Source organism: Condylostylus longicornis, unplaced genomic scaffold (genome assembly GCF_029603195.1).
Source record: "Condylostylus longicornis isolate FDR11 unplaced genomic scaffold, ASM2960319v2 ptg000091l, whole genome shotgun sequence".
NCBI lineage: Eukaryota > Metazoa > Arthropoda > Insecta > Diptera > Dolichopodidae > Condylostylus > Condylostylus longicornis.
Genome location: NW_026578059.1, coordinates 525,966 through 541,383, shown reverse-complemented (window position 1 = coordinate 541,383; position 15,418 = coordinate 525,966). Strand labels below are relative to the sequence as shown.

General features: G+C 24.5%; 1 protein-coding gene and 1 long non-coding RNA gene across 2 annotated transcripts; both read left to right on the top strand.

Moving 5' to 3' along the window:
- The first annotated feature begins 6,737 nt into the window (after positions 1 to 6,737).
- On the top strand, positions 6,738 to 9,878 carry LOC129613762 (uncharacterized). Its single transcript, XR_008697330.1, has 3 exons — positions 6,738 to 6,830; positions 8,963 to 9,131; positions 9,565 to 9,878. It is a non-coding gene; the product is annotated as an uncharacterized LOC129613762 (long non-coding RNA).
- A 265-nt stretch (positions 9,879 to 10,143) lies between these two features.
- LOC129613719 (sialin) lies at positions 10,144 to 15,208 on the top strand. Its single transcript, XM_055527903.1, has 4 exons — positions 10,144 to 12,000; positions 12,993 to 13,621; positions 13,699 to 14,685; positions 14,773 to 15,208. Exons 1-4 carry the CDS (start codon positions 11,793 to 11,795, stop codon positions 15,121 to 15,123), a joined length of 2,175 nt encoding a protein of 724 aa, XP_055383878.1. The 5' UTR covers positions 10,144 to 11,792; the 3' UTR covers positions 15,124 to 15,208.
- The last annotated feature ends 210 nt before the right edge of the window (positions 15,209 to 15,418 follow it).

Below are 15,418 nucleotides of genomic sequence, written 5' to 3'. Positions count from 1 at the left end.
AATATTATATGTATATGTATATATATGTTCATACATGCATATATATACATATAAAACATCTAAAATATTCTATAATCATAATAATAACTATCATATAATGAAATTATTTTATAGTTAAATCGCAGGTATAGTAGTTAATCTCATTACAAAGTTGCCATTACAATAATTTTCTATTGAGAAAAATTTTCCTTTAGTGTAAAAGTATATTCTCTAGGAGAATCAAGCATGTTACAGCGAACTTAACTATCTTTCAATTTTAGGCGGAAAATAGTTCTTGTACTGCCAGTCTAGTCTTAATACGTATACGGTCTATGTAAATTGACCATAGATTTACACATTTTTTATGACTTAAGCAGGAATAAAATTCTGGTCCTTAAGAACAACAAAAACAAAAATACATACATATTGTCAAAGTCAGCTGTCATTTGTCAGAAACAAGAATTCAATTCTTTTATAGTTTTTTTTTTCACTTGCTTTTTTTTTCTGTTACTAATTGTAATTACTATTGGTACATTCTGTAGTTGCAAATGTAGTTTTTTTGTTTTCATTCTTGCTTTATATGTTAAAAAAAAAAGCAGAATTTTATATCTTTGACAAAAATTTGAATGGTGTTAGTGTCTTAATAAAAACGCTAGTCGTTGCCGCCGTTGCCGCCGGTCTGGTGAAATTAAAATAGTATTTACGAAAAAGTTAAATAATAAATAATGAAAAGAACGTTGTGCCGTGAGGTTTTCTAACTTTTTGTAAAAAATATTAAAGAAAAATGCATAATTTTTTAAATATTAAAAAAAAATAATTTAATTGGTGATCATGAAGTTCTATTATTTGAGGTGACAATAATAAAAAAAGAAAAACAAAAGATAGACAGAATATAAAAAAAAACAGATGTTAAAGAAATAAAAATAATCAAATTGAAAGCAATGCAAATATGCAAAACTTTTGTTAAATAACAAAAAAAAGGCGGTAAAATTTCTAATATTGGTGAGCCAATTTTTCCAATGGTTTTTAAATATTTTAATTTTCCATTAAAATTTTCACAAATTACAAAAGTCTTGAAGAAGAAAAAACGAGGTGGGATACTTAATTTTGATTAGAATTTTTATTTTTTTTTTTTTTTATTGGACATGGTACCTGTATGAATTTTGAATAAGGATAAAAAAAATGCCGGATGATATCACAAGTGAAATAATAATTTTCTACCTACATACACATATGGTTTTGCTGACGACTATTTCTGATACAATTCAAATCTAAAGCAGTAGGTCCAATTCAAATTTATTTACAATATTGCAATAAAATTATCGGCTATAATGAGTGACAATGTCATATAGAATTAGGAAGGTGCCACAATTTTGTGAAATTACATATAAAATTGCTATAATTGTTTTGTATACGTTTTATACTACAATTAGTTAATATTGCGGAAAGTATCTACACACAAACATATGTGCCTACCTTAAAATATATATATATATATATATATATATATATATATGTATATATTTTAATCATATTTACTTATTATTTGCATCTATATAATTCAATATCAAAAACAGTATTTTAAATTGTATAGCATGCATATATCATCATTATAATTGCCATAATTGTATTGCCTTTTTGTTTTTTGTTGAGTCAGTTGAGTCATAGGTTCATCATATGTACATGTGTACATACGTATGTATATATGAAAGTACATAGGTGATATAAAACCTTAATTTTTATAAAAATTTTAATATTAAGACAGTTTAAACCAATATTATACTTTTAAAAAAAATTATATTGCTTTCGTACTTTATTTTAAGATATGTATATATGTAGATAGGTGAATCCACATTCAATATTATTTATTACAAATGTATAACATAGTGGTTTAAAACGTTATCTATATGTAGGTAGTTATCCATATGCATAAAAGCAAGTTGAATGTAAACGGTGACAATTCTTATAAGGTGACAATATGTGTAAAAGCCACTATAATAAGGAATAGGAAACTAAAATATTTCGAACACTATTGACTTTTAAGAAATTTGACTTTGTATATATACATGGTCCTTAATTTTGTATTAAATATAATTGGATGATAAAATTACTTAAGAAGGTAAGGTACTAGATACTTAACCTAACTAATTATACAATAATCTAAGTAGGTAGGTACCTATTTTGTTTTTCTTGGATAAAGAGAAACAATAATTGTTGATTTAGCTAATTTTACACAGCTGTAATTTTCAAATGAGCTTCAATTCAACATTGGCAGGTATTTCAACACAAATTTCCATCGATAGCTCGAACTATTGTAGTATCTATGAATTTTAATAACTTATTTGAATATTATAGGAATAATTAAGAATTTAGTAATTAGCAAAGCTAAAAGACGCATGTTTTCGATCGAAAATGCAACTATTAGATTTTTTCAACGCATCGCAGCTTGTTGTTTGCAAATTAGGGAGCCCTATATGGAAGTCGAAGGAATGTTTAAGTCGAAAATCCCATATGCTAGTCCGAAGGAAAGTGCAATCTTTTTTCAAAAAATCAAAAATTAAAAAAAACAACACAAAGTTCGATTTGTAATCAAAGTAACAATAATTTTAATTTTCGTAAAAAAAAATAACTTAAATCAGTGTGATGACGAATTCAAGAAATAGTATTATATACTGCTCTAGTAAAACTATTGAAGATTTTAGGCAAACCCAAACAGATCCAGAAAAAAAATGTGGTATACTATTTTCAATGTAAAGATGTCTAGTAGTTATATACCTGCCTATATTGTTTTTAACACATCGTGTAGAGTAAAAATACCATCTTATCATCTAAATTAATCTAAATCTAAATTAAAAATTAAAAAAGTTTTAGAACCAATAATTTACCACTTATTTTATTATAAAAAAAAGTGATGACGTTATGAATATTTTTTTTGCAAGATTTGTTTTTTGTGAAATTGCAATTTCTAATTTATTTTATAACAACAAAATTTTAATTAAAACAATAAAAAGAATAAGAGAAACAGAAAAATACAAGAATAATAATTAAAATAATTATAAGAATAATTAAAAAAAATTAAAATTTATTGATTTTGTTTTTCTGCTATTCAATCTTTTTTTTTCTTATTGTTACTGTACATATATAATTTAACACGACTTTTAATTATACTATATTTATAACAAAAAATCAAAAAAATAAAAAAGAAAACATAGACCAGTTTCTGAAATTATAAAAAAAAATTTAGAATGTTAAAATGTACGTATATAAAACTAATTATATAAATATATAACGGTATGCCATTATTTCAGTTATAATTTATCACATGAAGCACCACACACGTATTTAAAACAGAATAATGTACAACATTAATAATCCAGTTAATGTTTATCAATAAACATTTGTTATTGTGATTGATAATATAAATAGAAAACTACACAATATCTATTACCAATTGAACCATACCAACCTAGAGTATAATTCGAGACAACAGTTGAAGATTATAGATTTATGATTGAAGATTAGATTTGTATAGTTTGGTAACCGAAAACTCTAATAGGTTTAAGTAAAATTCAGATAAAAGAGGTTCAAAACAGAGAAAGTATGATGTTTTTCTAGATGAATTCCAGAGCTATTTAATCTGAGATTTGTGGGATTATATATGATTGTTCGCTATATCATGGAACGTAGCAGTTAATACGTAATCTCATGGTACGTAAGTTTCACAGAATTGATCCTATATTACTTACATTAATGTATTATTGTATGAATTCGAATTCTTCTATTATTTAATCCCTTGTTCTATCAGTAAGGGTGGTCGTGATACTCTTAGGCCTAGATATCGCAAGAAATTTTGAATTTGTTGTTTTCATATATTGGGTATTAATTACTAATCATTGGGTATTAATGTAATCATAGAATGTGTCAAGTTACAATTAGCACCAGGCATATATATATACATATAAAAGAAAAACTAAAATTATTCTCCAAAGTCAAGTTCAAGTTTTAAAATATTTTATTAACATTATGATAGTTGTAAATCGTGCATTGTGGAAAATTTTCCTATAATTATGCAGTTTTGGGTATTTCATTAAGTATGACATTTAACAATTCTATTACGATGCATTTTTATAATCATATTGTTAATGATTATTATTAAAAATTAATTGTTTTCTCTATATATAATCTAATAATTTTTTCATTCTATCTACTAAAAGGTACTTATAACATTCTAATTTAAAAAATACATATTGTAATAAATAATTAACATGTTATACTTAAGTAACAATTTAATGGTAATTCGACTATAACAAAAGTTATTAAAGTTTTAAGATTTCGATTTGAATGCATAATAGATCCATTCACGGAAATTTGATTTCATTTGAATTATAACGATATTACAGCGTATAATACTAAAGATATAATATAGAAATGCTATGTTACTAAAGATAGAGTAATTGTTTTCAATGGGGGTGGAATGGTATGGTAAGATTTAAGCGAAGTTTTAATATGAAGATATTTAATAATCATACTATAATGAATGGAATGAATACTTTTATATTTAAAACAAAAAAAAAACATGATATGCAAGACTCTCTATACCTATATAGACCATAATTAATATTTTAGTTGAGTTTAGTTGAGAGAAGTAGTTACATTCCGGTAGATATCCTTAAGGAGTTTTATGTTGTAATATTATAATATTTAAATTATTAAGTGTATATTAAAATTTTACATTTCTGTATAAATTTCACATACAGAACAGCATTAAATTTGCAAGTTATACAATTTCTCTAACCAATTAAAGTGAAGTGATTGATTACAACATCGGAGTCATATACGATCAATAATTTCTTATAATAGCAGATGATTGTCATTTGAAAAATTAAAATTCTTTCACATGTCATCCACTGCACTGTCACTACTAAGTGTATGTAAGTGAAGAATATTATATTCAATATATCTATGCGAAATACCCTTATATAAGTATGTATTATTTTATTGTTTATAAGCATGTGTCAAACAAACTGTTAATTGATTATCTATATGTATATGGATTTACTCTGTAGTAAAAAAATTAATTCTTAAAGTTTTAATTTTTACTTTTAAATAAGACTAATAAATTATTAAGTAAATATATAAATTTTTAAAATTCAGAAACAATAGTAGTCGCATTACATATATATATATATATATACATTACATAAGGCTAACAATAATCGAGATATTAGATGATGATTAAATTGGGATTATATTGCATTATTGATTTAATTGGAATAAAAAATTTGCAATTAAACATAAATTACTCAATATTGAATATAAATTACAGATATGTTATGATAATTTTTAAAAATATTTGATTAAGTGGAAAAAAAAATACATATCCTTATATTGTTTCAGGGAGGTTAACATTACAAATTATATGTAGATACTGTCTTGCTGAGCTTTATATTTCACCCATATTTTTTTGCAAAGTTTCTCTGGCTGCACCACGAATTCGAAAAACAGAGAGATGTCTGACAGTCTGTCTGTCTGATTGGCCAGATCAGTATATATTAAGATCGTTTGAATCGACTTTCATGAAAATATATCTGAGTTTATTATTAGATAAGAAACGTCATCTTCTTATAATTAACTTTTTGGGATATGTCAGTCTTCGACAACTAAATCCTTTGCTATCTGGACAGATTTTATCTTTTTTTGATCATTTCTCAGAAAATATTCAAACAGATTCAAAATTTATATATATATATATATAAGCTTCGTCTTACAAAAACTAAAAAGCCATTTAATTTTTCAAGGAAATCAGGTGTCGTCAGCAAACCAGGACTTTTCCAACATTATAAAGTTATTAATATTAAAAAGTCGTTAATTTCTATATTTTTTATACCTTTATATTCTTGGAACAGGGATATTAAAGGCAGATAAAAAATAAATCGCGAATGGCTGCGGTGACGCTCTTGCTCCGATCGGTTTTCATAAAATTTAACAATTTAAACTATCTCAAGAAAATTTTCATAAATCTTATGCAACCATTTTAAAAAATGCGGCAGTCGGCTATGTGCTGTTCACATCAAATTTTATTTTATTTGATTTAGAATTTTTTTTTCCTTTATTTTTTTTTTTAATATGCGTTTTATATATTAAGTATGTAGATACATTATATTTGTACATATATAAATTTTTTTTATTTTTTGTTTTTTTTTTTTCAATATTATAGGTTCAATAATATTATATAAAAAAAATAATTCAAATATACACATACATATAGATAAAAAAATTTAAAATAAAATAATAGAGTAAAGAAAAAAATACAAATATTTAGTAACAATGTGTAATTCAAGCGATTCAAAAGTACTTTTAATTGTAATAAAAATTGTTAAAAAAATTATTTCAAATTTGATTAAAATAATAATTGCCGCAATAGTAACAGTAACCGCAACAGAATCACCGTTATTATCATCATCATTATCAACATCATCATCATCTGAAACTAAATCAACATTTTATAATAGTGTTAATATAAAAGATAAAAAATTAAATATTTTAAAATTATTTGCACAAATCTATTTTATATTTTATGAAAATATTTACTATTATACAAAATCATCATGTCTCTTTTAAAATATTAAAAAAACTATTAACGATTTACTTATATAACATTAAAGAGTTGTTAAAAGTGTGAGTGGAAAAAAAAAACTAATTTTTTAGAAGCAAAGACTTTGAAAAAGTTCAAACCGCGTATTTTAAAAAATTTTCCAAAAAAAAATGAATTGACTCAAAAATTTTACTAAGTATACGGAGGTTTTATTACAACATTACTGAAACTGCACTTTTTTAATTAGAATATTAAGGTAAGTTTTATATTCTTTTTGAAATTATATTTGTTTTTTAAGTTTTACTAAATTACTAAATTTTCACTAACCCTTCATTCATCGTATATGATTTGTAAATCGCCGGCTCTAAATATAGAACTATATTTTAAATAAAACTTACAATAAAAGTTCTTCTCTGCTTCTTTTGTATAAGGGGGTAAATAATTTCAGAGATGATTCTTTGATGAATTTCTAGCAAAAAATTGTATGGGTGGGTGGGTGCAGATTTACTAGTTTTCGAGCTACAGTCTGTTGAAAAAAAAAGAATCAGATTTTTCCTGCATGTAAATAAATGCTTATAATTTCGGAACCGTACAACATAGAGCAACTTTGTATCAGGGACTTATTTTACAGTCTTACAATCAATTTGATTTGAACCATAGTTTTCGAGATAAAGATCATCATGGTGAGAATTTTTGTTTTTTTTTTAGAATTTTTTTTTTCAAAACTCGAAATTTTTAGAATATGTGTTTTTTTTTGTTTACATGCGCTAGAATGAGAACTGAATAACATTTTCCTCTATTCCTCATTCCAGTAAAACTTATTCAAAATATTTATATTTGCAAATATAAGGAAAATATATAGCTCATTCATTTTATATATTTCATAATTTTACATTTGAAATAAAATGTGCTTAAACTATTTTCTGGAAGATTATAAAGAAATAATGCCTTTCATCCCGTAAGATTTTCCTTTTAACTTTCTCTCTTTTTGTTCTTGTCTGATTTTATGCTTACTAAAATTAATTCTGAAAATTAAATTCCGTCCATAATGATAATTTAAAATTTTAAAGGTGTTGTATTCTTGTGAATTTTCTGATGTTTTCATTTTATTCATAAATTACAATCTTAAAGTGGTGATTTTTGAATATGAAATTAAAACAATATAGAATAATATGTTCAAACTTTCGATGTAAATGCATCACTATTTATTATATTCTTATAAAAAAGTAATAAAAACTAAAACTTCACTAGATTTGTAGATTTATACAACAAGGGTAACAGTGCACCGCGACCACGTATAAGAATCTATTGTGCGACCTCTCCCTTCCGATTGCGAGACATGACCTGTAACACACGCTCGAAACCCACCATCTTGATGAACTCAAGTAACTTGTGAGGACCGGAAGACCGTAACTCCGCCGCCGTTTAATCAAAACTGTACTAAATATTAATTAATTTTAATTAATTTAATTTATAATAAAACTGTAAATATTTATTAATTTAGATATTTTTTATAAACAGAACAGACATAAACTTTATCCGAAATGGTTTATGACTACTTTAGATATGCACAGTTTTTTTCAGTATTTAGTTGGGAAGCCGCCGTAAAAAGCCATATACAACTTTTATAAGTTTCGAATATAGTTTTGATTTTATAGTGTTGTCAACTATGTTGGACCAATCCTTTTCACTTTATGATTTCACTCTTTTCAATTAATCGATTATACCAGTACGAACGTATGTTCGAAGGGTACATTGACTTTGACCGTCCCAACGGTAACTCAAAAACTAATTGAGATAATTTCATCAAATTTTCACAAACGATTCATCATAGTAAATGACGGAAACCTCATTAAATTGGATATGACCAGGGTACTGGTTCGGGTAGTTGAGATACAACACCAAATATCTTGACTATATCTTAAAAACTATAAATGCTGTGGTATTGAAATTTCGCAGAAGCAAATATAGTAGGGTCAATGTGTTTGATCAAAGTTGTTGCACTTTTTTAGCTGCTTCTGGTAGCTGCCATACAACTTCTAAAGTTATTCGGTTATATCTTAGAAAATATTGAAAACACAGTACTGAAATTTTGCATAAATTAATATGGCAACTTAAAGTCATATTCAGTCCCATAGTCAGCTATGACATATTTATTCGCACATAGTACAACAAATTCGTACGGGTACCACAAAGTTGACACGGTCAACAAACAAATAACAGCGGCGTATAGGTTTTATGAATTTTCGGCTTTGTCTCCCACCACAACAATACACATATTAATATGTAATGTAAAAAAATATTATTTTATTAATTTATTTACTAATTTGTTGCAATTAAAATTTTAAACTTATTGTCATCAAAGATATTTTTTTTTTATAATTGCAGGTGATTTTTTTATATCAAAAAGATATTGACAAAAAAAAAAGTCAGAGAAAAAAAAAAGAAGAATTCAAAGAAGAAAAACTGGATAGTTACTATATGTATAAATTTAATAACTGTAGTGGAATACCTGATTGTCATAAGTATTATATTCCTAAAAATATTTTCAGGAAAGGTTGGTGTATGTCCTAAAATAAATAAAATAAATATTTTATCTGAAATAATTTAAAAAAAAAAAGTTCAATTGTCGACCGAACAAGTAAAAATACTGCTTTCTTAAAAATAACAGTCTATTAAATTGTTTTAAAATTACTTTTTACGAAAAATATTGCATAAATTTCGGGATGATAAATAAAATCAGTCAAAATCGATTTTAAGCATTTGCATAAACTCGAAACCTGTTGATCTCTGAAGATCGTCTTTACACAAAATTATTACCTTCTCATAAAAGCTTAAGCAGTGTGATATATAGCAGTACACTTAAATGATCAGCACCCTGTAATACAAACTTTTGAACATTTTTTTTTGTGTTTTATTTTTTTTTTATGTGTGTGTAAAACTACTTTTATATATTTTATTTAATTTCATCATATATTTTTTCTTTTCAGGATTAAGTAAAGCTTTAATATAAAATATATGTTAAATTATAAAAAAAAATGCGCATATATAAATAAATTTAATAATTTTTTTTTAATTAAATAAAACATAAATAAATAAAATTAATAATAATTACTTATTATATAATATAATAAAAATCATATCCGAAAATTGTTAAATAATTCATAATACTATGTTTATATACAATAATATTAATTAATGGCTTGTAAAGATTTTGATTAATATGATAATATGCTAGTATACAATTTCATATTCAATTTATTTTAATATTTTACATAATATATTATTTTAATTATATATATATATATATATATTTGCTACCAAAAACAATATATAATACATACATTAAATATACACAATTAAATAATTTAAATATAACTATTACGTATATTATTCTAAAAAATATATTTAATTAAATAAATAAATTCAAAATATTAATATTTAAATAAACAGAAAAGTAATAATAATAATAATAATTAGAAATTAAGAAGAATTTATAACAAAAGTACTAAGACCAAAGGGAATGAATATTTATTTCTCAAGAATTCCAAAAAAAAAAAAAAAAACATTAAAATCTTATACTATAATATTAAAATATAAAATATAAAAATTCCATAAATATAATAAAATTAATAAAAACAATTAAAATTTAATATTAAAAAAAAAAGCAATAAAAACAAAATATAAATATATTTTTATATAGTTAAATATAAAAATAATTTAAATAATTCAAAAATTTGAAAAAAAAAAACCTTCATAAACCTTAAATGATTCAAAACATTCCAAAGGAAGAAGAAGAAAAAAAAGAGATTTTGTTTTTTAAAATTACTGCCGCGTGCGCGCGTACTTAAAGTTTTGGTTTTTTTAATTTTATTTAATTTATTTTATTTTTAAAAATTTATAGTATACTCTGTTAGTGGGTCATATGTTTTTTTTTTTTATTTTAAGTATATATGTCGTCTGTTATATAGATTTTTAAGATTATTATAAGTGGCTCTGTTAATATACGTGTTCCATATTGTCCGTAACTTTTATACATTTTAATAATTTTTGGTTTATTTTTCGTTCTTATGTCTGTCGCCCCTAATCTCTATCTACATAGGTATGTTTCAAAAATAATTCAATTATAATTTTATATTAATTATTCGGGATAGATTCTGTATGTCCTGTCTGTTTGTTTTTTTTTTTTTTTTTTTGGATTTTACTCCATTCTGCGTGTATGTATTTTGACAGGAGTATTTTTTGATTTCGAAATCTCATTGTTATTTTTTTTTTTTTTGTTTAACACACACCTAATCTCTAACACACTCTTTTACAATCAAGATCTTTTACCTTTTTGTTATACATATTTTCCATCGTTTCTTTTCAATTAATAAACACAAAACGAATACTTCATAAACAAGAGATTTTTTGGAAAACCGAAATTATTAAGATTATTAGAAATTTTTTTGATTTTCATTAATTTTAATCTCATTAGATTTTATATTATATTTTTTATACTTTTACAAATTAAAATTCTTTAATTTTATTTTTATGTGTGTTTATTTTATATTGGAACTAGATTTAATTTTAATATAATTTAAGATATTTTTTTAAATTTATTTTGAAATGCTCTGTTATATTTGATTTTTATATAATTTTTTTTTAAGTTTTTTTTTTTTAATAATAATTTTTTTTTTTGTTTTTTACTGCTTTGAAAAAGAGGAACGGGATTTATAAGATACAATAGTTTTTTTTCTTTTTCTATTTTCTAATTTAAAAGAAAATTAAAAGGATAACAGAACCAGGAAATTTTTACTAGATTAATTTTACTGTAAATTTTTAAGATAATTATAATTGGTTCGCCTTTTTCTCTATCTCTGCAATCTCTCTCTCTGTCTCTCTTCCTTTTTTCGATTTCTTTTTATATATGAACTAACTTAAATGTGCTAGTTCATCCGTTGTCAAATCGTATATACGTTATTATAGTTTTTTCGAAAGTACTTACTTATTTTAATTTTTTTTTTTGAAATTCTCAATTTGGTTTTTTTTTTAATTCAAAATTAATTACTTATATACAATACAAAGAAATTACATCCATTATATAATATAAAAAATTTATAATAATTTTTAATAATTAATAAAAAAAATTTAAATATTTATTGTCGTTAAAATTTTGTAATTAATTAATTAATAATAAATATCAAATAAAATATAATTATACGCGCACGCCCGCATTATGAAAATGCATAAAATAAAAGGGGTTCAACGTTCCTCTTCAAAACAAATTGTTGATTACTGTGATGTTGATGGAAATTTTCATACTAATAATAAAATAATTGGAAATAAAAATCCGAGTATTGATAGCAGTAGTGGTAATGACAATTGTAATAATAGTAGTAGAAGTGTAATTAATAATAATTCAACACGTCGAAATTATATAAGTGGTGAGTATTTTTCAATTTCAGAAAATATACTTTTTTATAAATTTATATTCGTTTGTATATAAATGCATTTAAGATTTAAATTTGCTTATATTTTCTGTTATACAAATTTCTTATTTAGTGCTCTTATTATCGATCGCATTGTGTATAACATACAATAGATAGGTTATGTGATGGCAACAAATTTTGCATATCGAGTTTTTGGTGGGAACACATTTCTCCATGGTCTGTCGGTCTGTCTGTCTGTGTACACGTGTATCTCAAGTTCGGTTGAACCGATTTTCATATGTAAGTTTATTTCCGGTATGGCACAGATTGATCAACTTTTGGGATATGTCAGGCCTCGGGAACTACATTTTTTAGCGGGCCTGTTTTACATTTTCGATTATTATGAAGAAAATATTCAACCGATTTACTTGAAATTTCATATGTAAGCTTTGCTCGATCGTCCGCAAAACCTTCTCAACTGAACGTTTACTACGGGCCGAATATACATTTTGCGTATATAAAGAAATATAATCAACCGATTTCATTAAAATTTAATATTTAAATTTTTCGTATTAAAACAATGAACATATAATTTTTTTGAAAAGATCAGGGCTCGAAAACTGGTCAGCGGGCCGATTTCACATTTTTCACCATATCTACGGAACGAATTCATGGAATTTCTTGAAATTTGATGTTTTAAATCTGGTCGGTACCGAAACTAACTGGCGAGCATTTCAGGGAATTTGGGTAACACAAAGCGAAACTTTGCTAAGAGCCAAATTTACATTTTTCTAGGTGTGTTAATTAAAAGCTTACTAATGCCCTAAAAATTGGAAAGAAGTATTTAAGAGGCATTTTTATAATATTCTGTAACACTTTCACTTAACTAGACAAAACACATTGCGGTCGGTTATGTGCTGATCATATCAGATTTCTTTATAACTTTATACATTTTAAAATTAAAAAACTTTTTTATTTTTTTTTTATGTATACTTATATAATTCTAGAAAAAGTACCTGCACGTTTAGTTTTATATTTCTTATCATGGTCCGGATTCCTTGTATCATTTATGATGAGAAATGATATAAATTTTGCTCTCTTAGCAATGGTTCGTACTAATAATACTACTTTGGTAACAGAAACAACAACAAGAATATCAACATTCTCAACAACAACAATAGATACAGCAATTAATGGTGCTAATATAACTAAAACAAATAGTAATGATTTAAATATTGCGGCGGATTCGTCTTCTTCTTCTCATTCAATTAAATTTCAAGATATTATTAAAACTAATATAACATTAATGAAATTGGAAAATATAATTGATAACAATGATGAAAATTATAAAAATTTCAACAATAATGACAATGTTATATATAAAAATGATAGTAAAAAAAATTTAAAATATTTGAATTTAACAAGAAGAACCGCAGCAGCTATTGAATCTAATATATTAAATAATAATAATAATAGCTATAGAAGTAATAATGATAATGACACATATAATGATATTAAAGTCATGTCAAAAATAATTGATACAAATGAATATGAAAATTATGGTGAATATGATTGGTCATCAACAATAAAAGCTACTATTTTAGGTTCATTTTATTGGTGCTATGTTTTATCGCAGGTATTAATAAATTTTATTTACATACATATATATATATATATATATACAAATTTTTTTATTTGATTTATTATATATAGGTTGTTGGTGGCGTTGCAACACAGTATTTTGGTACGAAAAATGTTTTTGGTTGGTCTCAATTGGCAACTGCCATATGTAGTTTATTCATTCCATATGCATCTGATATACATTATGGTGCTGTAATATTTTTACGTTCAATACAAGGTTTTGCTTCTGGTTTAACATGGCCAGCTATGTATGCAATTGTTGGATATTGGATACCAGAAATTGAACGTAGTCGTTTTATGTCTAGTTTTCAAGGTTTTAGTATTGGAATCGGTTTAACATATCCACTATGTGGATTTATAATAAAAAATTTTGGTTGGCGTTATGTATTTTATACAACTGGTACAATTGGTTGTCTATGGTGTGTTATGTGGTATTTTTTAGCATTTAATACACCAGAAGAACATCCAAGAATAACAAAATCTGAATTAAATTATATAAGTAAAAATATTAATAATGAAATAAAAAATTCACATGGAATGAAAGTACCATGGATAAATATATTTAAAAGTTTATCAGCATGGTCAATTGGTATAACGACATTTGGTAGAATATGGGTACATTATCAATTCATAATGTCTGGACCAAATTATATGAAAAATATATTAGGTTTTAGTATACAATCAAATGGTTTATTAAGTGGTTTACCATTTTTATTTTCATATATAACATCGGTATCATTTTGTTATATGGCTGATTATTTTGTAACAAAAAATTGGATGTCATTAACAAATGTACGTAAATTATTTACGGCAACATCACAAATAATACCTGGTTTAATGCTTTTAATGATTGGTTATATAAATGATAATATTATAATTGTACTTATAATATGGTTTATAGCTGTTACTTTAATACCAGCAGCATATGCTGGCGCCATGGCAAATATTGTTGATATTGCACCAAATTTGGCTGGACCAGTTTTAGCATTTGCTCAAACAATACATATGACTGCATCATTTTTATCACCTGTTATAACAGGTTTTATTGTTACAAATGAGGTAAGTTTGTGTTTGTTTTTTACCTTATAATTTTTATTTCTTAATTAAACCTTAAATTTTTTGCTCTAATTTTTTGTATTTTTGAAGAATTCAATCATGCAATGGCGTACGGTTTTTGGTCTTTCATTTGTGATAGCATTCTGTACTTATATTATGTTTCAAATTTATGGCACAGCAACAATTCAGTCATGGAATTATCCAAAAAATAAATTATCATCATTTGAGGAAAGGGAATTTTTGAGTATATCTCAAATTGGTGAAGAAGAACAACCATCAAATAATTTAACAATTATTGAAGTTGAAGATTATGATGATACAACTAGTGAGAATAATTTTACTATAAATCAAAATGATAATCATAATGAAGATGAAGATTGCAGTCCTAATAAAATTGAGGCGATTGTTGATTCTGAAAAAAGTGTTTTATATGATAATTAAATAGAGAACAATTTGTAAATGAAAGGAAGATTCAGAAATTTAAAAAAACTTACACAATAAAAGACAAAAGATAATAAAAAATAGAAAAATTTTTAATATTTTCATAAGTTTAAGTTAAGATTAAGCAGTGTAAATGATTAATAATTAGTAGGAATTAAAATTCAATAATTTCAGGAAACTAAACACTTGGTAAGCCAAAATTTCAATTCTATTCCATTACACTAAGCCTTTGAGATACGGCATTTTTGGTTCCAGAAATTTATGTCATAACTCGAATTGTCGTTTGAGAAGAAAA

Excerpts from the sequence above, each read along its gene's own strand:
- LOC129613719 (XM_055527903.1), top strand. The coding sequence starts at position 11,793 with ATGAAAATGCATAAAATAAAAGGGGTTCAACGTTCCTCTTCAAAACAA. Across the intron at positions 13,622-13,698 it reads GGTGCTATGTTTTATCGCAG|GTTGTTGGTGGCGTTGCAAC; the intron begins GTATTAATAAAT and ends TATTATATATAG. Across the intron at positions 14,686-14,772 it reads GTTTTATTGTTACAAATGAG|AATTCAATCATGCAATGGCG; the intron begins GTAAGTTTGTGT and ends GTATTTTTGAAG.